Raw genomic sequence first — 23,919 nt, 5'->3', positions numbered from 1 at the left:
ACAAATGAATAAGAATTATAATAAACAATAATATAAGAGGTACAATAATAATAGATGACAATATAATAGTAATGCAAAACAAAAAAGAAGTACAAGTGCACACAGTACTCAAGTAAAAAAATATATATTTTACTCATAAAATACATATTTCTGACACACTCTAATGTTTTTGTTACACATTTTAAGAACATTTGACCCTGTAATTTATTTTTGTCGGTCGAGTATCAATCAATACTGAGTATTAACCCAGTAAATTAAAGTTATTACATTAACTAAAAAAAAGAATGACAAGTACACTTATGAACACTTTAGTTATTTCATTTTCACATTTATTTAATTGAATTAATTATTTCATTCTGATATTCACACTTTAATGTAGGGGTTACTTGTTTTACTCTCTTATATTTTGATGTATTATTTTAATTTCTTTTTTGTATTTAATACATATTATTTTATAATGCATCCAAATCACCACAACAAGTATTTTAATACATTTTGCAACCTTATTCCCCTCTCTACTGCCAAACAGGTTGTATTATTGAATTGTGTCACTCATGGGATGATTGTATTGTATTTGGTAAAAAGGTTCTAATTCATTTGCTGTTTTTGATATACAAAATACACGTATTTCGATATTGATATACACATTTATGCGTGTATTTATTTCACAATAGCCATTTAAAGGATCTTTCCCCTGGATGTCGCTATTGCCAAACGCTTTATTATTACTTTAATTCTGGCACTCTTATATTCCATACACGACAAGCATTGTGTTGTAAACTATTTTTGAATCCGGTTAAAGGTTATGGTTAAAGCAGTTTAGGAATGATTTCTTATTTATGAAATATTATTCTAAATTCAACATAATTTTCATTTTCTTTCTTTTTAATGCATTGTTTGTAAAATATCGTTTTTAATTTTTCTTCATTGAGTCGTGCACATATATTTTTGTGCACATGTTGTTGCACATGAATGGAAAAGTATTTGTACGTTCTGTTTATTTGTTCAGGCTTTTCCTTGATTTTCTGGAACTCCTGTTGTGTTATCAGTGTTATCTTGACCTTTAAAGTATATACTTTATTGAATATTGTTTTGATTGTTTAAGCGCTTTGTGACCCTGGTCTGGAAAAACGCTATACAAATAAAAATGACTTACTTACTTACTAATCCTTCAAGAAACATTTTAAGACGTTTTTATTTGTTCAGGCTTTTCCTTGATTTTCTGGAACTCCTGTTGTGTTATCAGTGTTATCTTGACCTTTAAAGTATATACTTTATTGAATATTGTTTTGATTGTTTAAGCGCTTTGTGACCCTGGTCTGGAAAAGCGCTCTATAAATAAAAATGACTTACTTACTTACTACTCAAACTCTGGCACGCCCTCTTGTGGTTGTTGTGGAACATCGCATCTTCACTAAACGCTTCGTTTTAGTATTATTTTTATTTTTATTATTATTTAAATATTAAAAAAGCGGTCTTAGTGTCTAAAACAAAAAAAAAATAATAAGAATTTTTTACTAGACTTGCGAAATGCGCGTGATTTCCCCCAGCCACGAACGCGCTTTAAAGACCCCCCCTATGCGCGCGGCCGAGCTGTTGCGAGGGGTGATACGTCGGGGCCGCGCACGCAGGGAAGTCCGACGAGCATCGCCCGCGCCGTCACGTCACGTCACGTCACGGATCCGCAGAGATGCTGAGGTGACAAACAGAAGGAGAAAAGGGACGATCGTGGACACTCGTGTTTTTTTCTTTTCTTTCTCCTTCGCTTCTGCTCGAGCGACGGATTCTCGACCCTGAACCGCGGACGCGAGTGAAGACATGGGATTCATCTCGACGCACGCGCCGCCGCGAGAGGGTCTTGTGTAACCACACCCGGCTGTTCTCGTGGAAGCTGCACGGAGGTAAAGCCCACCCGAGCCCCGGCCTGTAATCCCCCCTCGGCGGGTATGTTTGTGTTTATTTCGAGCGTCGTGTTCGGACTCGTCCTCCGCCGGCTCGCGTGCACGCGCGTGAGTCGATCCACGCAACAGCGTCTCTGCGTCCAAACCTGTCATTGAATATGATTGACAGGCGTCATGATCGATGACGAGTGGACATGATAGATAGATTTAAAACACGACGTGTTTGCGTCTGCTTTAAAAAAAAACACAACAATAATTATTTATAATAAAACAATATAATTGCGTTTAAAGCTTCTGCTCATGAAGTTACATTTTGTTTGATAAATAATCTCAGCAAACGTAACGTGAATCAAATTCAAGGATCTGTGTTTCATTGTAAGACAACTTGAGTTACAAAACAAACATGTTTACAGTAGAAACAACGAGTTGTTTATTGATATTTCTTGCGTTAAACTTCCTTGAAACATCTCAACACATGTGCTGTTGTCAGGATGTGGAATATTGCCATAAATAAGTAATCTATTGATAAATGGTTGCTCAGTAGTAGTACCTTTAATAAAGAGGGTATTTTTCCAGTAGTTCTGAGTGTTTTTACCTGATAAGTTTGAGTATAAATGAATAGTTCAGTTTTTCTTTAAATAAATAGTTCAGTTTTCTTTTATTAATAGTTCAGTTGTTATACAATTAATAGTTCAGTTGTTTTAAAATAAATAGTTCATTAGTTTTAAAATAAATAGTTCAGTTGTTTTAAAATAAATAGTTCAGTTGTTTTAAAGCGAATAGTTCAGTTTTTCTTTAAATAAATAGTTCAGTTTTTTAAGTGGACTGTCAGTTGTTATAAAATAAATAGTTCAGTATTTCTTTAAATAAATAGTTCAGTTTTTTTAAATGAATAGTTCAGTTGTTATAAAATGAATAGTTCAGTATGTTTTAAAATAAATAGTTCAGTTGTTTTAAAATGAATGGTTCAGTATGTTTTAAAAAAAAATAGTTCAGTTGTTTTAAAATAAATAGTTCAATTGTTTTAAAATAAATAGTTCAGTTTTTCTTTAAATAAATAGTTCAGTTTTTTTAAATTAATAGTTCAGTTGTTTTAAAACGAATAGTTCAGTTGTTTTAAAATAAATAGTACAGTTGTTTTTAAAAATAAATAGTTAAGTTGTTTTATAATAAATATTTCAGTTTTTTTAATAAATAGTTCAGTTGTTTTAAAATAAATAGTTCAGTTGTTTTAAAATAAATAGTTCAGTTGCTTTAAAATAAATAGTTCAGTTGTTTTAAAATGAATAGTTCATTCGTTTTAAAATAAATAGTTCAGTTGTTTTAAAATAAATAGTTCAGTTGTTTTAAAGCGAATAGTTCAGTTTTTCTTTAAATAAATAGTTCAGTTTTTTAAGTGGATCGTTCAGTTGTTATAAAATAAATAGTTCAGTTGTTTTAAAATAAATAGTTCAGTTGTTTTTAAATTAAAAGTTCAGTTGTTATAAAATAAATAGTTCAGTATTTCTTTAAATAAATAGTTCAGTTTTTTTAAATTAATAGTTCAGTTGTTATAAAATGAATAGTTCAGTATGTTTTAAAATAAATAGTTCAGTTGTTTTAAAATGAATGGTTCAGTATGTTTAAAAAAAAATAGTTCAGTTGTTTTAAAATAAATAGTTCAATTGTTTTAAAATAAATAGTTCAGTTTTTCTTTAAATAAATAGTTCAGTTTTTTTTTAAATTAATAGTTCAGTTGTTTTAAAACCAATAGTTCAGTTGTTTTAAAATAAATAGTTCAGTTGTTTTTAAAAATAAATAGTTAAGTTGTTTTATAATAAATATTTCAGTTTTTTTAATAAATAGTTCAGTTGTTTTAAAATAAATTGTTCAGTTGTTTTAAAATAAATAGTTCAGTTGCTTTAAAATAAATAGTTCAGTTGTTTTAAAATAAATAGTTAAGTTGTTTTATAATAAATATTTCATTTTTTTTTTTAAATAAATAGTTCAGTTGCTTTAAAATAAATAGTTCAGTTGTTTTAAAATGAATAGTTCAGATGTTTTAAAATAAATAGTTAGGTTGTTTTAAAATAAATAGTTCAGTTGTTTTAAAATAAATAGTTCAGTTGTTTTAAAATAAATAGTTCAGTTGTGTTAAAATAAATAGTTCAGTTGTTTTTAAATAAATAGTTCAGTTGTTTTAAAATGAATAGTTCAGTTGTTTTAAAACAAATAGTTCACTTGTAGATTTACTCAAGTTAAAGTTACTATTGTACAGTTATAATCTTTAATACTCGAAATAGATGAAAAAATAGAAAAAGCTTGTCTCTTGACTCACGGAAGTATTGATTTTATAAGTGAAATTAGCTCCTTGGCAGAGGTATGTGCACTGACGGTGTCTTTCAAGTTTTGTATTCACATCAGTTATGGTTAAAGAACGACGTTTGGTTTCACATTCTTTTCAAGTCTCTGCGTCCAGTCGCCTGCGAAACTACTGTGTTTTCAGTTGCTTGGTCAGCGGGTCGGTCCGGACGGTCCAGTCCAACAGTCGTGCAGGATTAGTAACGTGATGCTTGTGTTGTTGGTGCACACCTGCTCCTGGAGGAACCTCCACCCGGAGCTGAATGTTTACTGGAATCCAGGGTGTGTGTGTGTGTGTGTGTGTGTGTGTGTTTGTAGCAGCGATAGTGTTGCTGGACTCGGTCTCGCTCCTGCTCGCCGGGACGCCGGAGCTTCCTCATTGGTTTGGCTTCTTCCCAGAACTGCTCCCGCAGACACACTCGGACATCTGTCGGACCACCAGGACCAAACCCCCCCCCCCCCCCCCGATCCCACCACCACCACACACACCGATGGTGATGCATCGTAGATGAGATCTGTGTTGACGCAGCACTACAGGATACGTCTTCAAATGCCTCACGCGCAGCAAAACAAAAGGGCAAAAACACGAGATGACAAACGTTCAGGCGGCACAAGAGAGACGGCACAGGCGTCGCCATGGAAACGCAGAGGTCAGGGAAAAAAAATGAATCGATGGAGAAACGAGGACCTTGGATTTCATGAATCGGCCGGATGTTGCCAGATCTGCTGTGTAATGTTGGGCTGCGTTCATTTAGCATGTGAAGGAAGAGCTTTTCTCACAAACTGAAGTTTAAATCATATTAAAAAAACGGAACTGAAACTAACATCTAGATTTGTAATGTCAATGGAATAGATAAAGAAAACTTTATTAACCAGTTGTTTCTTCAAAATATAATTTGTTGTAAACCCTCCTCGTAACTCTGTATAACTGTATATATTTTTATAATATTTGCACTGTTAATAATGATGCGCTGATCTTGTTATACTAGTATTTTATTTTATTCTATTCTATAAAGATTTTCCTGAGAATATTATTATTGTAAAATGTATTTTACTTCAATTATAGGGAAAACATAAAACAAGTATTTCATTTTGCTAATTGTTTTAATAGAAAAAAAATGACAGTTGTATCTTAACTTCTACTCAGAAGTGATAGACTCAAAAAATTGTAAGTTTTAGTTTAGAAACTGCATGAAAGGATTAAAAGTCTGACTAAAGTACATGTTTGTAGATTTAGTGACGTCTATAACTGGACAATTGAATGGATTCCTCTGTTAGCTTACATGCTAATGTCGACGCACTAACGCTAACATTAATATTATATTATATTGATTTACTTGGTTTACATTGAAGTTACTAGTATTGTACAGTTATAATCTTTAATAATGAGTCATATTTAATTGATTTATATTCAGCTTTTTATACATCTGAATATAATTCAGTTCTATAAAAATATGCAACATTAGCATGTAAGCTTCCTCTGTTAGCTTACATGCTAATGTTGACATGCTAACGCTAACATCAATATTATATTGAGGTTTTTTTTATATAACTGAATGTAATTCAGTTATACAAAAATATGCAACACTAGCAAGTAAGCTTCCTCTGTTAGCTTACATGCTAATGTTGACGCGCCAACACTAACATCGATATTATTATATTGATTTACTTGGTTTACGTGAAAGTTACTAGTATTGTACAGTTAATAATCTTTAATAATGAGCCATATTTAATTGAATTTTATTCAGTGTTTTGGTATAACTGATTATAATTCAGTTCTATAAAAATATGCGACATTAGCATTTAAGCTTCCTGTTAGCTTATATGCTAATGTTGACATGCAACATCTAACATCAATCTTATTATATTGATTTACTTGGTTTATGTTGAAATTACTTGTATTGTACAGTTATAATCTTTAATAATGAACCATAATTAATTTAATTATATTCAGTTTTATCATATTTATGTGTTTTCTGATAATGGATGTGTTAAGGTTGAAAAAGAAAATCTCATTTTAATGATTAATGCTTTTTTACAGTCCTCATTACAAAGTAAAAATCACTTAATCTTTTCCAATTTATTCTAAACATAATAGTTTAATATGTACCATATAATATAACATATCATGGAAAAAGGGAAGAATTCTAGAGCCTTAAACTCCTTAGCCTTAAAATAATAACAAAAACTCATCTTGTCGATTGTTTTTGAGCTTGTCGACCTGGAAGTAATCTTTGGTGTCCGCGGGAGAATATTTAAAGCATCATCAGAGGACGCAGATGAAAGTTCCCGACGTGACTTTGAAGTGAACCCGCTGACGTCATCCATACATTTATTTTAAAGATATACGTTCCCCTAGTGTGCGAACATTCAAACGCCGTGCCCTTGTTATCGAACACGCCTGAGACGATGTGTGAGTTATGAGTTCATCGGGCGGGAATAACGGGGGTCAGCGGCGGCGACGCCGGTTCAAGGAGCGTCGTCACGGTGTTTGTGAGCAGATTAATCCTCCCGACATCATGTCGGAGTGTCATCGTCGAGGCCGACTCGCCTACTAGCTCTTGATCCGTGTGACTCGACTCCTGACTCCATCTAAAAACAATCTCTCTCATCCCCCCCCCCTGACTTCATCCCGATGCATGATGGGATTGACTGATCATGCCTCGCGGTCATTCTACAAACGGGTTGCATAACAAGTGCAGGGAAAGAATGAGGTTCTGTTTGAAAACAAGCATGTTTTCTCTGGAGTCGAGCTCTGATCTTTGTTGAAAAGTTTGGTTTTACCGAAAAAAAAAATCACTTCAACCCAACGTCTCAACCAAAGCACGAATTGTATCAAGACATTTTTTTTAACCTTCCTTTGTTTTTATTTAAAATGTCACTTATTTAGATGTTCCTGGTGCTTCTGATCTGGTCACGAGGCACTGAAGAAGTAAACAGAGCTCGATTTCCCATTTCACGCAAACCTCCTTTGATCTTTTTATGGAAGAAACATTGACGACTTTGTCTCTCGTAAATTTGAGCTCCCTTCTTTCCTCCTATCCTGGTGTTCTAGGACATGAATTACTGTCTTGCAGAATAATATGACGCTTTCAGGAAAAACGCGATGATATATCTTTGCATCCTTGAATTACGCAACAAGAAGAGCGCTCTAGTAGAAGAACTCACATTTCTCCGATCCTTAAAACTCTTCACTGGCTTCCAGTTTCTTTCAGGATCAACTTTAAAATTCTGGTTCTTACTTTCAGATCTATTCATGGTCAGACCTTCCATCAGTAGATTCTGATCCAGACTTACATCCCAGCTCGGGCTCTGAGGTCTTTGGATCAGAATCTACTGATGGTTCCTGAACACGCTTCAGGACCAGAGGAGAGAAATCCTTCCAGACTGTTGCTCCTAAGCTTTGGAACGAACTTCTTCTCTCTCTGTGTTTGATGATCTACTGACTCCTTTAAGAAACATCTGTGTTTGATGATCTACTGACTCCTTCAAGAAACATCTGTGTTTGATGATCTACTGACTCCTTCAAGAAACATCTGTGTTTGATGATCTACTGACTCCTTCAAGAAACATCTGTGTTTGATGATCTACTGACTCCTTCAAGAAACATCTGTGTTTGATGATCTACTGACTCCTTCAAGAAACATCTGTGTTTGATGATCTACTGACTCCTTCAAGAAACATCTGTGTTTGATGATCTACTGACTCCTTCAAGAAACATCTGTGTTTGATGATCTACTGACTCCTTCAAGAAACATCTGTGTTTGATGATCTACTGACTCCTTCAAGAAACATCTGTGTTTGATGATCTAATGACTCCTTCAAGAAACATCTGTGTTTGATGATCTACTGACTCCTTCAAGAAACATCTGTGTTTGATGATCTACTGACTCCTTCAAGAAACATCTGTGTTTGATGATCTACTGACTCCTTCAAGAAACATCTGTGTTTGATGATCTACTGACTCCTTCAAGAAACATCTGTGTTTGATGATCTACTGACTCCTTCAAGAAACATCTGAAGACACTTTTTATTTGTACTTTTCCCTGACTTTCTGGAACTCCTTTGTTTGTCTCAGTGTTGTCTTGACCTTTTAATCATATATTTTATTGGGTATTGTTTTGATTGTTAAGGGCTTTGTGACCCTGGTCTAGAAAAGCGCTCTATAAATATTACATACTTATTATCGTTTTTCCCAATTATAATGTGACTTTTGACATGATCTGAGGTTGAGAAGGCAACAGTGTTTTTCATTCCCCTGTGTGTTGTCCGAGTGAGTTCTGCTACCATCTGCTGAGGGCTGGATACATCAAATGAATAAGTACATTTCGATACCAGTACTGATTACACATAGTACAAATCTTGAGTTACATTTTTTAAGCTTTGGTCAATTTCCACTACAAGGTGTTTTTTTAAAGTGTCATTCTTAATTAACAAATCAATCCGACGTTCACTGTCTTCGTCAGTTTTTGTTGGTAAAAATCCAGACTATCATGTTCTGTTCATGCGTGGGAACTGAAAGACGAAGCATGTTTCGACACTCGGTGCTACCGAAGCATGTAGGAAGGGTCTGTGGAATCTGTGATCTCAAATTCTTTTATACTTTTTGGAGCAGAATCTTTCACACTGCTTGGTCAGAATATGAAACACAGATAAGAAATATTCCATGCGACTGTGGATTAAATGTGAGATACGGGATTAAATGTTAAGACTGTGGAAGTGGTCGAGGCAGCTGCAGACAACAGCTGCAGAGACGATCAAGTCTCCGACGGATTGGAATAATAATTCCAGGGGTGCAACTTGAACCCCCGAACCGGTGGTCGTGTTGCTCGGGTGTTTTTAAAAACGACGTTCCTTCTCTCCGCAGGGTTCTTCACCGGCGCCGCCATGCCCTCCCTGATCTGAGCCAGCGAGGTCGGAAAGCGACGGCGAAGACGTCGCGATGAGCGGTGGCGCGGAACAGGCTGACATCCTCAGCGTCCACTCGGTGGTGAAGGAACGATGGAAAGTGGTGAGTTTTTTTTTTCGATCCCCCGACAATAGCGGGCTTTGTCGTCCGGCGCCGTCGCAGCGCCGTGGCTTGATCCGGGACAAAGCGAGGCCTTTGTGAGCCGGGAAGACAATGGTTACCTGACGAGTGGAACCTCTGGTCTCTGGTTAAAAATAGAGCGTTCTGTGCTGAAGAAGCGCAGCGAGCTATAAGCAGGGTCCCCAGGAGGTGCGGAGGTTGGGTTCTGTGCCACGCGAGGATGACTACATCCTGTCTTGGGAAGAAAGTGTGTTACATAACGCCGCGGCTAATCCTGACCTTTAGAGCCGAGGACGGTCAAGGACGCGTGACTCAGATGTCATTGACCAGGTGGTGACGCTCCAGATGAAATTTTCATTTTCCTTCCTCTGCTAGTTTAGGCGACGGATTATTACGAATAGATGTTGACGTGGAATGAATTCCCGGTTGGTCCCTCACCAGGTGATTTATTCGAACAGAAGAAAAACTGCAGCTTTTACTGGCGGGCATTAATCACCGCACCCCCAATACTTATGGTGCCAACGAAACAGCGAACTCCCATGATGCATTTCTACACACTGCTCTATTTAGCGATGGCTGATTGGTCACTAGGGGGCGCAGGTTAGCAAGGTCGCCTACGTTGTCTTGACCTTTTAAGCATCTATTTTCTTGAGTATTGTATTGATTGTTTAAGCGCTTTGTGACCCTGGTCTTGAAAAGCGCTAAATTCTACATCTATAGCCCTATTCACGCGGGATCAGTTTTACCCGCGGACCTTTGGTGATTTGTAATTTGAAAGGGATAAGCGACGTCTGTAAAATAGTCGGTGTTACTGACGTTACGGCCAGATATGTCGTCACATCCGCTTCTACTTAAGGCAATCCAAAAGTAGGCCATGGACTCGAGACGAGGCTCTCAATTGAATGTATGGGGCGATACCAACACATTTTTGGGTCTAAGGTGCAAAACTATACTGTGTGGGAGCAGATTTACGCGGAAAGAGAAAGGAAGCATATACGCCTCAATATCTGAAAAGCAATTACAATAATAAACACCGGGAAACAGATTCGCACTGGACTAGTATTATCACCCAATGCCTGTGTTAAGTAAATACAGTAAGTCATATGCGGTGGAATTATTACATTACAAATCACAGATTTCGCACGGGATTAAATCTCCGACAATCCCCGCAGTTATTACAAATCGCCTCTGCTCCACAGGTAATACTTATCCCGTGCGAATCGGGCTTTTGTTGCTACGTCAAAAGATATCATCGGCTGTGATTTGTTGGCTGGGCGGCAAAGCGTGAGCAGTTTCGGGTCACCGTTACTAAGAGTGTTGTTGAGAGGGTCAACCCCCCCTCATATGCCATTTTGAGTTTGCAAGTTCAATTAAATGTGAATGTCAATCGTCACTACTTCATCCATTTCGTTGAACTTAACTTAATCCCCTAATTTAACGAGGGAGCACCTAATTTTTTACATTTCTTTGTGGTATTTTTTGTTCATAAAATAGTTGAATGCCATATTTACCTCAATATTATTGTACTTTGCTGTTAGGTCTTTGGTCCATTTCCCTAAATTGCACAGTAAAGCTCCCCAAATATCTTATTTTAAAATGTAATGTATTTAAAGTTTGATAATCACAAAAGCCCACTGTTATTAATAGAAATGTTTTGCACATAATAACCAGTCAAAAGGCCTCATTAGATAAGAACTGTTGAGCTCCGTCATCATCCAGAGACCCGGAGTAGAGCTGCCGCTTCTTCGTTGGCTAAAGAAAGCAATAACGTTATTTCAATGTGTGTGTTTCATTTCCCAGACAAAGAAGATCGGGGGCGGGGGCTTCGGCGAAATCTACGAAGCGCTGGACGTCCTGACTCGGGCCAACGTAGCGCTCAAGGTGGAGTCGGCCCAGCAACCGAAGCAGGTGCTCAAAATGGAGGTGGCGGTGCTGAAGAAACTGCAGGGTAGGTTGACATGGGTTCAGTGGATTTGGTCCAAAAATGTCAATGTTTCATCAGAAAAACCCAGGTTTGTCTGTCGTTTCTTGACAATGGAAGTTCAAGTGATACTCGGAGCAGTTCTTCACACATGCATCTGAAACTATCCTCAGAGCTAAGACACGCCCTCTTTTTCTATTTGTCCCAACAATGTTCATCCTCCTCTTTCTCCTTCAAAACCATATACGTTTTCCTTTTCTCCTCTGTGTGAGGAGAAAATCAATGGTCAAGGATCATGTTTGCTCGCTAATGGCTGTGGCCTGGGACTGGATGGTTCGGTTGCTTCCCATGAGAAACAAACGTAACCTGAGACGAGAGTCAACGAAAAGACCCTCAAATCACAGCTGAGGCCTGTGAAGATATTTGGTCGCTTGTCATGTGACTTCAAACTGATTTAAACGACAAACAAATCGATTCAAAGTATGAAATAAGAGGTCAACAAATGTATAAATATGTTTTTAAAATTCACTGACTTTTTTAAATCATTTCCTACACATTTTAATAAATAGGCTTTTATTTGAGATTTTAATTTTAATTTGGATATTTCCTGTTTGTATTGTGAGCCTCTGTCTTAGCATGTAGCATTAGCATTTTGGTTTACATGTATTTTATGTATATAACACTTTTTTTAACATCAATAAATTGTTTTCGTTTTGTTGTTTCTTATTTTTAGCAAACTAAAGCTAATTCGCAATGTGGCTAATAATGCTAGCAGAGAGTAGCTTACTGCTATTATCTTCTACGATAAAAAGTAATATATTTTTCTTTACAACTAGTGTTTTTCTGACAATACATACATTGACATTTTATTAAATAGTCAAAAAAGTAACTAATACATGAAAAATATGACTTTCTAGGCTAGCACATTAGCCAACGGCATCTGTCAATATATTGTTTTCTTTGTAACAAAATTAAAAAAACAACTGTTTTTCTTGCTTAACTGCTGCCAAAAACAGTTTATGAACTTAATGCTTTAAACCTTTAAATAACCTATTGAATGAACTCATATCTTACATTCTTACCATATGACCTTGGATTGATGGGTTCAAATCTCTAAACGGCTGAGGGATGTTTCTTCATCCCTGCTGAGGCCGAGAGCCGTTTGGGAATCTGTCAGAACCGGAGACCCGGTTGAATAAGACTGTCAATCAGCTTAAAACTGCAGATCACGTGTTTATTTTTGTGATGGCAAAATTAAAGCCGTCTTGTTTTTGTTTGTTTTCTAGGTAAGAACCACGTGTGCCGCTTCGTCGGATGTGGTCGCAATGACCGGTTTAACTACGTGGTGATGGAGCTCCAGGTGAGGATGATAGCGTCACATCTCTTATGTCGGGTCGATGGATAATAGATGGATGGATGTATGACATGAACCAGGCGTCACGAGCCGAGTCAAGGCTCTTCACAGTTAACTCTGTGCACACATCTGGCTGAAGTATTTGCAGATGTGACGAGACACTTCGACACCGTGCTGCCGTTTGACTTAAATTCCAGGTGTGAAAAACACCGTGATTCTTGGTCTGCGTCAAAGTGAATCAGCATTTAAACCTGCCCCAAGCCTTGGTTAAGGTCACAGTGTCCTTTTCTTTTTACAAACCTACAGCTCTACAGAGACTTTCTGCAGTTTACTCCAGCACACCCGCAGGAATGTTGTGTTCGATGACTTCAGACCACCTCTGTGTTTAATTATAAATGATTAGCCGCGCTGACTTCACAACAACTTCCTTTTACACTTTGCCAACATGTTGTTTTTTTGTTTTGGTTCAGAACAATTTGTACTATTGGAAGTTCAGATCAAAACAACAGAGCATTTCATGTTTTTTTTTTCCAAACCAAAAATCCAAGCGTAACACGACTCATGCAAAAATGAGCCACGATACTGTCATAGTGGTAGATGAGCACAACACGGGCGAGATCGCCCATCTGATCGTGGGTGGAACAACGTATAAACACGGTGATATTTCTCTTCCGTACAGGGTCGTAATCTGGCTGATCTGAGGAGAAGCATGACCCGGGCCACCTTCAGTATCAGCACCACTCTGCGTCTGGGCCGCCAGATGCTGGAAGCCATAGAAAGTATACACTCGGTGGGATTTTTGCATCGGGACATCAAACCCGTAAGTTGAACTACTGTGCTCTGATGAACAAAAACCCAAACTATTTTGACCTAAATTATTATCAGGTGTGTTTTTTGGGGGGGGTATAAGGACCTTCATGGGATCCTTATGTTGTTTTCCTTAGAAACTTTCTTAGCATTTTAATATTTTGAGGGTATTTTTCCGCTACTGATGAACCTGTTTTCTCACCCTGTTTTCGCTTCAGTCCAATTTCGCCATGGGTTGCTACCCCAGTACATGCCGAACCTGCTACATGCTGGACTTCGGACTGGCCCGCCAGTTCACAAACTCTAGCCAGGAGGTTCGACCGGTAAGTGTCTTAAAGATACTCCATTGTGTGTAAGTTCCTCTCGAAAATTGTACTGTTTTGCCTCAGCCTCGTCCTGTGGCGGGATTCAGAGGAACGGTCCGTTACGCGTCTGTGAATGCACACAAGAATAAGGTCAGCAGCTCACCGTGATGTTACCTGCCTCATAAATCATGCAGCTTTTAAACCAATGCTTTGATTTTTACAAAAACCAATAGGAGATGGGTCGCCATGACGACCTTTGGTCTCTTTTCTACATGCTGGTGGAGTTTCTTGTCGGCCAGCTTCCATGGAGAAAGATCAAGGAAAAAGTATGGCTAAGTCAAGTTTACGAAGTAACGTGCAATAATAGAAATGACGGTTAATTGTGTTTTGAAGGAACACGTCGGCAAACTGAAGGACACGTACGATCATCGCCTGATGCTCAAACATCTCCCGGCAGAGTTCGGCGTTTTCCTGGACCACATTTCCAATCTCGACTATTTCACGAAGCCAGACTACCAGGTAGTCCATTCGTCCTTGTCTCATGCTGGACCTCGAAAAGTCAAACCGCCTTGTCTTCACAGCTGCTGATGTCGGTGTTTGACAACAGCATGAAGACGTACAACGTGGTCGAGAACGACCCTTACGACTGGGAGCGTACCGGCACAGATGGCTCCCTGACAATCAGCGCCAGCGCCACGACGCCGCAGCATCACACTCGCCTCACACCGGCTCACATGGGGTGAGTAATGTGTTTGAGGAGGTATTACTCAGCCTTTTAAATCTTTTTCTTCTCCTCAGAATGGCGAATGCCTCCCTGATCCCGGGTGACTTGATGAAGGAGAACACGGACGAGGTGTTGCAGGACGAGCAGCTCAGTGACGCGGAAAACAATCCCGGTCACGACCGCCTGATCGGATCCCCGGGTCATCCGCATCGTAACCAAGAAGCCGACGTCTGGGAGGAGTTGGATCGCAACCGGAATCGAGTGAGGAGTGCTGTCTGGAGGGTAGATGCTTCTTCTGACACAGGAGAATTATTAAGTGTCGCTTAAATTAACCAAAATCCTCCAAACAGACAGCAGCAGAGGAAAATCAGGGGCCCCAAGGGCCCTACGCTGGGCAGAGCTTGGGTTCTCCGGTGAAGCTCCAGCCTGATGTGGTCGACAGGGACGCTCCACTGCTGAGGAAGCTTCGCAACATTCACAGTCTTGAACTGGAAAAAAGACGTAGCTTGGAATCAAAGCCTGGTCCAGAACACTTCTTGGAGGCCAGGTAACTTGTTGTGGGCAGTTACCACAAAATATTGGATGGTCATGACATGATTAAGAACTGAGTCTATGGTGGTGTTTACAGCTCCCCAAAGTTACCACAGGACAAAGCGACTGATGGAGCAGCAGTTGTGGAGATTCAACCTGCTGGAGATCAACCTCACAGGGTGTGGCACTATGATGAAGAGTTTCTATCGGGTGGTGGGTCCCCTAAGCCCCCTTCCCCGGGCTCTCTAGATCATGGAGAGGGGGCTGTTAGCAGTGGTGGATTCGTGGCCCTCAATCTGAGCTCGGGAAGGCAAGACTTTGACTCGAGAGAATGGGTCATGGTGGACCGGCCCAGCGGTTCCCCTGGAGCGAAGGCTTCTTCTAGTCCGTCCGAGGAAGACGATGAAGAACCAGAAATCCTCCAACCAGGAGAGCAGTCACCTGTATGTGCAAACCCAAGCCTGGGAAAAGCCAAACAGGAAAGCCTTGGCTCTTCAAAGGGAAGTACAAGAGTGGATAAGTTGGAACTTAGTGTGGGTCCTGCTGGGGCTCTGCCCCCTGTCACTCCAACCAGTCCGGCCGACGCGCTGGCCGAAGGAGTTCTCACCCAGGTAAGCCTTCTTTTTCAACTACCTGTTCTGAACATGACATTCATTACTCTGCCATTAGCCAGACTTCGACTGAAAAGCTTTGTAATAATATCTTTAATATTATACAACGGTAAGACGCACCAGTCTCATCTTCTCATAGCCATTGCTTGGTTAATCCGTTTAAAAAAAGAAAAGTGATTTACTTTGCTTCTCTGTTATCAGATCACAGCACAGGGAGAATGAGCCTCGAAATCTTTCATTTGCAGCAAACGTTTTGCACAATTTTGATGTTTTCTTGGTTGGATTGGGTTTATTTGCAAATGTTTTTTTAAATTATAATTTGGCTTTTAAGTAGCTTTGTTTGCTTCTTTGTTATTTCTTTTTTTTAATTTTCTACTAATTCACTTTTCAAATCTACCCTCAACCTTACCACCAAATTGAAATTCTCTTATCGACCACACAATGTATTTGTTTTTACCTATTAGATGCAGCAATGAATGATTTCCTCCCCGCCCCACAAAACACTAGCTTTACTGTCCAGAGATACTTCTGTTCACCATAAGGAACCTAGTTTAGACAACAACTCACCTAGTTTTGAAATTAGTCAGGTTTTCGGTTAATCTTAATAAAGTATTTAGATCATTAGAAAAATAAAACTGGGTAACGGCGCTTGTTGCTTCTCCTTAAGCTGGTTTCCATTAGAAAACCTAGAAATATCTCAGAAATCACTAAAACATTTGTATACTCTAGGAGGTTATTCAATCATGGTTTTAATCATATGTATCACAATACCATAAAGGAGATGTACTCCCAGTACTTGCCATGCTAGCCGTGATGGAAATGAGTACAACTGCCGTCTCTAAAATGAAGCAGTTTGGTGGTTTGCATAGAGAAGAGCTCTGAGATTGCTACTGTGCAGCTGTTTTAAAAGTGTAACCCTTTTTTGGGATTAACCATAATGGAAAACCAGTATATGAACTTGCACATAAGGATGTTGATTAAGGCCTTGTCTGGGAGAAGATGGGGTCGAATGTATTTTTGGTTGACTTCAGAGGCACTTCTTGGCCAGAGGGTTGTCCATGAATGACTTGTGCCATTTAAGCCTTTCTTGTGCAAAAGTATATTATATTATACATATATATTATGTGTTGTAAGATTTGCCTAATCTCCTCCTTAAGCATGAGAACCGCTACTGGATATTTCACGATACTTAAAGTAACTCAAATAAATGAAGCAGCACAAAGTATGAATGTAGTTAAACAACCCATTTTTGACACCTACACTCCTTCACCTCCTCACCTGTCTCCTCTGCTAGTTCCCCACCTCTCCTCCGTCCCTTCCGGAGGAAGTTGCCGCTCGAACATCCAGCCCCGTCCCACTCCGCTCCCCCAGCCCTCACACCCTCCTGACCACCCTGTCGGACCCCCTGCATAAGCACCAGTTGACCGGCATACGACGCAGCCAGTCTGCCGAGCAGCAGAAGCGAGAGCGCCACTTCACTTCCTGTCACGTCACGTCACCGCATAACCTTAACCCGGCCGCTCGCTCTCCTGGTCGTAGGAAGCTCCCCGCGATCCCAGCAGATGCTGCCAACACCAAGTTCCCCTCAGTTATTCGCATCACTCGAGCACAACTTCAGCAGGTGAAGAGTCTAGAAGAACAGGCCTCATTCTTCTATCTCTGTCAACCCATCTTTTTTCATTTGTCTTTTTTTTTTTGTTGCTTTTTTTTGTTCAGTTGGCTGGTTTTTGTGTCAGGCAGTTGTCTCCCGAAACCCATGAAGTGCATTGTGCAGGCCAGACAGAGCATGGGTCAGATGTGTTATTGAGTTGGGACACGTTTTTTCTTGTGATCTGAATAGTCTGTTTGTGGCATGTGTGTTGGGAATGTCGAGTCATGACTCCAGGTGCATGGTCTCTTTTGTTTCAGATTGTCTTTGTCCTCTCTATCTTCCTCTTCCTCTCTCTCTCCCTGTATTTGTTCCTCACCCTCTCTTCGCTGAAGCCCCCTGCGAAGTTGCGTGAACGTTTCCTGTCCTACTTGCTGGTTTAGTACTCACAGCTTGACTCACACTGCCATAGCACTCGTGTGTTTCGGTCCGATCACGGTAGCTATGGTCCTGCATGCTGTCACCAGACTACTAATCATTTATGAACCCAAAATCAATTTTCTCTTTTTTAAACACGAGGCTCTTGCTACAGACCTGAAGCACAACATGCTGAGGTCTCTCAGCAACAGACCAAATAATTTTCCACTCTCTGTGTCGTATTTGTGTAGTAACTCTGCTTTCTTTCTGCCACCCCCCCACCCTCGTTCCTGCTCCTCCCCTCCTTCTACAGTTGACGGCGCAGAGGCCCTCTGGCCTGTCCTCCCAGTCGGGATCAGACAGCGCTCCGCAGTGCCTCCTGTTGGAGAGGCGTGGTGTAGCTGAAACCGAGACTCTGCAGGCCCACGAGCGCACAGCAGACATCAGCTCCCCGCAGGACGGTGTGCCCACCCATCCGGGGTCACCCACGGAGCCGCTCGCAGAAACGGCGGTCAATGGAGATAGTCACACCAAAGTTCCGAGTCCTGTGCCAAGCCGCTTGTCTTCCCCGATCTCTCCACGCTCGCCCACGCCTCGCTCCCCAACCAACCGCACTGTAACCCTTCGTTCTCCATCTCGGGGTTCACCCACCTCTCCGCACTCACCAAGTAGCCCTAAATCACCCCACAACCACTTTTTCGCTAACGCCCGCCTCTCCCCACCCGGTCATCTCCTAAACCTCAAAGACTGTGACAAAGACTGTGACAAAGACTCTGCTTCCGCTCACTTTATCGCCGAGCCAGAACCACAGAGGGAGGAGAGGGTGAATCAAGTTACAAGTGGCGACGCTGCCTTCTCACCAACCGCCTCTCGCAGAGACCCCAGCAGAAGGCACAGTCGCATCCCCGTGCTCGAACCCTCTTGTTTGCTAGAGGCGCCTCCTCCAGGGTCTGCCAAAGAAAAGCTTTTACAGAAAAAGGCTAGCCATCATGGCCCAGTGCCCTCTCCCACCGCCTCGCCGTCACTCTCGGACAGACGGGCCCCCAAAGTGGCCTCCCTGGCAAGAGATCCGCTCTCCTCGGCTTCGGACCGCTCTCAGGATGAAGACTCGCTCATTGGATCTCGCTCCGACCGCCAGGGGGATGCTTCCCTGTCGTCCTCCTCCAGCCCCCTGTCCCGCAAAAGCCGGATCCCTCGTCCAGTTCACTCTTCCTCTGAGAAGCTCGCCGCCCAATTCCTCCCGAGACCGCCTCCAGGAAAGCCTCCATGCCGTTCCACAGTGGAGAACAGGTAACAGTGCTACGCATGAAATCGAAGAGCCGTGCAAAAATGAAATAAAACACCTTGTAACAAGGTATTTATTTTAAAAAAGAGGGTCGCCAGAACTTTAGCATGTACATGTATTTGGTACTAGCAATCATTTAAAGGGCACCTAATGCTGATTTAAGTGTCTCTTAAATGGTTCTAGGACCTCTATTATACTCATCAGTTTCTTTTTGCACAAAACTCTCATTTAATAAAGATATTTACATTAGAAAATACGCTTAAGCCCCGCCCACTGAAAATGCGCCGTTTTAGCTGAGAAGAAGTCTCGTCCAAGCAACCACGCCCACTCCGCTCTGATTGGTCACAAAAACACGAGTTGCATTCAAGGACTCACGTAAATTTCAAATTCACCACTAAATCTCCCGTTTTGGACATTAAATAACGAATTATAAAAATAAGGTTTGCTGCTTATTGTACACATTACAAAAACACCTAAAGGCAGAAGTAACTCTCACCATGTTAACATAAATATTTATTTTGTTTCATGATTAACATGTAGGTTCTAAAACTGATTTAGGGCTTCTAGGGGAGGACTTTTCACCAGAGTGACGTCAGACTGTTTAATTTAAACCGTAGTCTTGTTTGGCGAGATTTCAGACAGGAGACAACTTTATTAAGTAATAACTTAAAAACGGAGCAACGTCATGATGAATGAACTACTGCATTTTGAAGAGGATGACTTCAACATTTACAACATGTGAAGTCAGGAGAGTTTTCACATTAGGTGCCCTTTAAGTGCAAACTAGGAGATATTCGATATCATTTTTAACCGACTGTTTCTCTTAAAGGCTTAGGCGTTACCGCATCCGAGCCGGCAGCAACAGCGACTCCGACCTGCTCAGTTGTCTGGCTCAGCTGATGCACGGCGCCCGCGGCTCCTCGACCCACCACCGCTTCTCGACCCAACATGGCGGCTCTCGGAGCGGCGCCTGCAGCCTGAACGGTTCCCCGCACCACATGCGCAGCTCCAGCGCCTCCCCGCGCAGCTCGTCCTCGCTACAGCGCTCCGTCAGCTCGTCCCCCTCCCGCCACGAGCCCCGCGGTGGCGGCGGTGGCGGCGGCGGCGGCGGCGGCGGCGGCGGCGGCGGCGGCGGCGGCGGGACCTGCTTGGCTCGCAACCACTCGCCGCCCAGCTTCTCTGGCTCGCCGCCAACCCGCCGCATCTTCTCCTTCCACCAGGAGGGATGCTGCAGTCGCCAGGCCCGGGCGACGCCCTTCCACCTGTCCAGGGGCAAGGGTTGCAGTCGCGACAGCAAGTGCGCCAGCAAGCTGAGCAGATAATTGAGCAGCTCGGTCCCGAGTCTTCCTGGCGTTTCACCCACTAAACATCATCATCATGTAAATGAATCTCATCGTCCCGTTCATCTCGCGGCAAATCTCGACCCGCCCAGCAACAGTAATCAGTGTCGAGCACTGCTGTTTACAGTGTAGCTAAACAGCGTCTCTGCGTCAAGGCTTCGGGCAGGGTATGAATCATATTTACTTTACGCCATGTGTGGAAATCCAAAATACGTGTACAGCTGTGTTGACGCAGATATCATGTCCGTGGCTCGTGTCACTCATACACGGTGTGAAGAGGAAAGGGTTCCACTTCTGAGTGACCCTGTTATACAATCAATCGTCTCAAGAGTGACGACAGCTTTTCGGTGCCTACTTAGAGAGGGAATAAGACTTGTCACTCAAGGACGAAAACTTAAAATCATCGCTCAAACTTGATCTAATGCCATGAAGGATCACATCTGTGCCACAGTGAAGAAATAAACGAGTGAATAAAAAGAAATCAATTCCCTTTAAAGCTACGCTAGCAGATCTAAAATGGTAAGGTTAGCTCATAGCTCTCTTTACCACCTTAATGATCATTTTAACAAGCAACTTAACTTGTACATATAGGTCAAGGAGTTAGTTAGGGTCAACATAAACTGTATTCATTGAGTTTTGATTTTGGTTTCAAAAGTATAAACTATAACTATAAAAAATGGCAACATATCACATGAGCCTTAAAAAACATTCAACTGCACATGAAGGGTGCAGACTTCCTCCAAGCAGCTTATTCACACCCATAATGTCGTTTGTTCTTCAGCCATTATTATGATCTATATAACTTGATTCATTTTTAGCATTCGATACGGCGTTAATCGCAATGAGCTCAGTCGGACGATACAATTGTCTCAACACATAGTAGGCGAGGAAGAGTTGCACCTCACCACAAACGGATGAACGCAATGATCACATGACCTCCTTGGCGGAGGTGATAAAATAGATTTAAAGTAATCAGTAAGTGATTACACAAGATCGATCTTAAGCTCACACTCTGGCATTTCCAATACTCTCAGAGAAAACCCAAAGATCTTTCTTACCTGGCGGTGCTGATCCTCATCCCTTCTGCTGAAGTGTAGCCAAGACAGAGAAAAATACTCATTCAGAGGTTGGATTTTTCTTCAAAACTGGCTTATTTAACAGTGAAGGTTTATGTCTAATGAGCTATAACTATCTATTAACTGCACAGCTACAGCTTAAAGACACGTTTCATTTCGGTCACATGTTCACGCTGTTATTTACGAAAGCATTAATGCCCAAAATGATGCGGTTGAATTGATAAACGAGTTCACACCTGACGTATGTATGAGTGCACACAGCTGCCTTCACGCTTCACTACAAACCAAACTGTAAATACATATAATATCCATCAATAAGCATTGAAATGAGAGCAATAATAGAGCGAAACACGTGATCTCATTGCTACTAACGTAGATTTAAAAAAAAAAAACATCCAGACGCGAATGTTCAATACATTAGGACGAGGCCATATTTACAAAACGCTTTCGATGTTAGCTCCACTGTCCGCTCGTGCACAAGGGGGCGCTGTTTCACCCTCGTCTTGTATGATAGCTTCTCTGCATGCCTCACTCCTTCGAGCACCTTCCACCCAACTGTCGATTGAGCCATCGTCGAGTCCTCGCCGTTTGACTGCACTTCCTCGATCGACGAGTCAAATTGATATGCTGCAAATCATGGTTTATAAACGCGGGGACTGCTGAACTAAAAGAGAATCCCACTTGCCAAATATATCCCCCCTGAATCCTGCAGATGTGGTTTTGAAGCTGGAGGTTTGTTGGACGGAGCGTCTACGACGACAGCGTTCAGTCGGGTCAGCAGCCTTAAAGTGTCTTTTCTCGCCCGCCCTCGGTGCACCGTGAGGGGTGACTGAATCCTGGACCTTCTGTGTGCTCCCGGTTCCTCTCGGCCGTTTTCCACCCGGGGGCCCCCGAGGAAGACGTCCCTGCTCGCTATTGTGCCTTCCACTCTTCCGTGACGCAGGCAGATCACGAAAAGAAATGAAACAGGGTTTTTAAAGGCGGGGGAACCCCAGAATCGTACTGAGGTACACAGGACTTTTTAACCCACGGGGTGATGGTTTCGACTCAAAAGGTAGAATTGACTATAAATATATGTTAGTTTGAGTTTCCTCTGGACACTCTGGTTTCCTCCCACGGTCCAAAAACCACCCAGAATACTTGGGATAGGTTTCCTTAAAGGTTAAGGAGTTCAAATTTCACTCATTTTCTACTCACCCTCAAGTCGACTAAGGGATTCTTTTCAGAGTAATCTCTTCCTTTTTAGAGCTAAAGGCAAAAATGTTTGTTCATTTTTGATGTAGAGACTGGAGCTTAGTTGTCTTCGTCTTCATCTTCGTCCACAATGACACTTAAAAACATCCAAATACCTCCAGAACTGCTCGTCTGTAACGTCCATCTTGTGTTGAAGCCTCGGCAAATAATGAAATGAATCTGTATATTTTAAGATTGTTTCCAGCCAAAGCTACGAGGCTACTCGTGCTACATCTCACCATAGCGGAGACGCTGTATCGCTTCAATACAAGAGCGACATTACATTCGAGCGCTATGGAAGTTTTTGGTGTGTCTTTTTGGGCGACGACTAGTGAGCGCCGGTCGCTACATTAGCATGGATTTTCTGTTTTTCTCTGAAAATAATCCCAACCCTTAGTCGACATGAGGGCGAGTAGAAAAGTTAATTTTGGGTGAACTATCACTTTAAGGGAGCACGATATATATACGCATCAGTTCAGGTGTGTCCAAGCCAGGCTCAGGGGCTTTATGTGGCCCTTAAACTTATTCCACATGGCCCGCTGCCTTTGTTATCAATGTAAAAGACTTTTCAAACGTCACATTCTTATTGAGATAATTCCATCAGTCAATGAGAGCTAACAAATACCCGAATATTAAAACTAATGTTTTTATCTTTTGGAAGCAGTTTGGTGTAAAACTTCACTGGTTCTGAGTTTTAATGGCTAAAAGTTTGGTCAATTTTCACTTCTGCAGTCAGTTAAAGCCTGAATGTGTCTTAAGCAGGACTAATAATGGGAAAGGACTCGGAGTAGAGCAACTGCCTCTACAAGAGAACAAGTGACAGTATTTCCCTTCAGCCTGGAAATGGATTGAGGGATGTTTTTAACGTTGTTATTACCTTTTAACTAATCAGTCATAACATCATTTGTCTAAAAAAAAAAAAGTTAACGGGAGGAACAGACCAGGAGGATAACGGTGGACATTCTATTGCACACCTGTGTTGTGTAGTCGCTCTAGTAACTTAAACAGCAGCTTTTATTTTATTTGAAATGCTTTAATTCTCATGTGACTAAAGGTTTAACTGATCAATACTTGACCGCAACTATTTATTGGATCGATTCCTTTGATTTTGACAGCCATCGTTTTGATTCCTCCGTTGTATGAAATTGTGTTGAAAAATGTTCTTTGTATCTTTACCATGAAAGAATGTAACGTTTCTTTATTTCAGATTGTATATAAATGTAAGTTATTTATGCTGATTATATTATTTGTATCATATCAATGCCCTGTACAGTGTATTCTTTTTTGTTTTGTTTTTAAATTATTTTGTATTTTATTTTTATAAACCTGGTTAGGAATAAAACCCTCATCCCGCATGCGTGAAGAAAAGTGTGGCGTTCCCTTTTGTGGTGGAGATAAACCTTCCTTACCTTTGATGAAGAAAGAGATTAGATGACGGAGATGCATTTAGGGATGGG

The 23,919-nt window shown here is 41.1% G+C and overlaps 1 protein-coding gene across 2 annotated transcripts; it reads left to right on the top strand.

The window, feature by feature from the left end:
• The first annotated feature begins 1,663 nt into the window (after positions 1-1,663).
• On the top strand, positions 1,664-23,896 carry ttbk2a (tau tubulin kinase 2a). 2 transcript variants are annotated; one of them, XM_087779279.1, is made up of 16 exons: positions 1,664-1,901; positions 9,109-9,252; positions 11,071-11,218; positions 12,478-12,551; positions 13,225-13,365; positions 13,571-13,675; positions 13,742-13,807; positions 13,891-13,983; positions 14,051-14,176; positions 14,239-14,396; positions 14,456-14,663; positions 14,732-14,928; positions 15,010-15,523; positions 16,818-17,144; positions 17,842-18,818; positions 19,643-23,896. In XM_087779279.1, the coding sequence occupies exons 2-16, from the start codon at positions 9,184-9,186 to the stop codon at positions 20,133-20,135; spliced, it is 3,696 nt and encodes a 1,231-aa protein (XP_087635405.1). In that variant the 5' UTR covers positions 1,664-1,901; positions 9,109-9,183; the 3' UTR covers positions 20,136-23,896. The 2 variants fall into 2 exon arrangements, with proteins under 2 accessions (XP_087635405.1, XP_087635406.1); XM_087779280.1 differs by lacking the exon at positions 16,818-17,144.
• The last annotated feature ends 23 nt before the right edge of the window (positions 23,897-23,919 follow it).

Source organism: Callionymus lyra, chromosome 18 (genome assembly GCF_982586985.1).
Source record: "Callionymus lyra chromosome 18, fCalLyr1.hap1.1, whole genome shotgun sequence".
Lineage (NCBI taxonomy): Eukaryota > Metazoa > Chordata > Actinopteri > Syngnathiformes > Callionymidae > Callionymus > Callionymus lyra.
The sequence above is the reverse complement of the archived record's forward strand: the minus strand, read 5'-3'. Positions and strand labels throughout refer to the sequence as shown.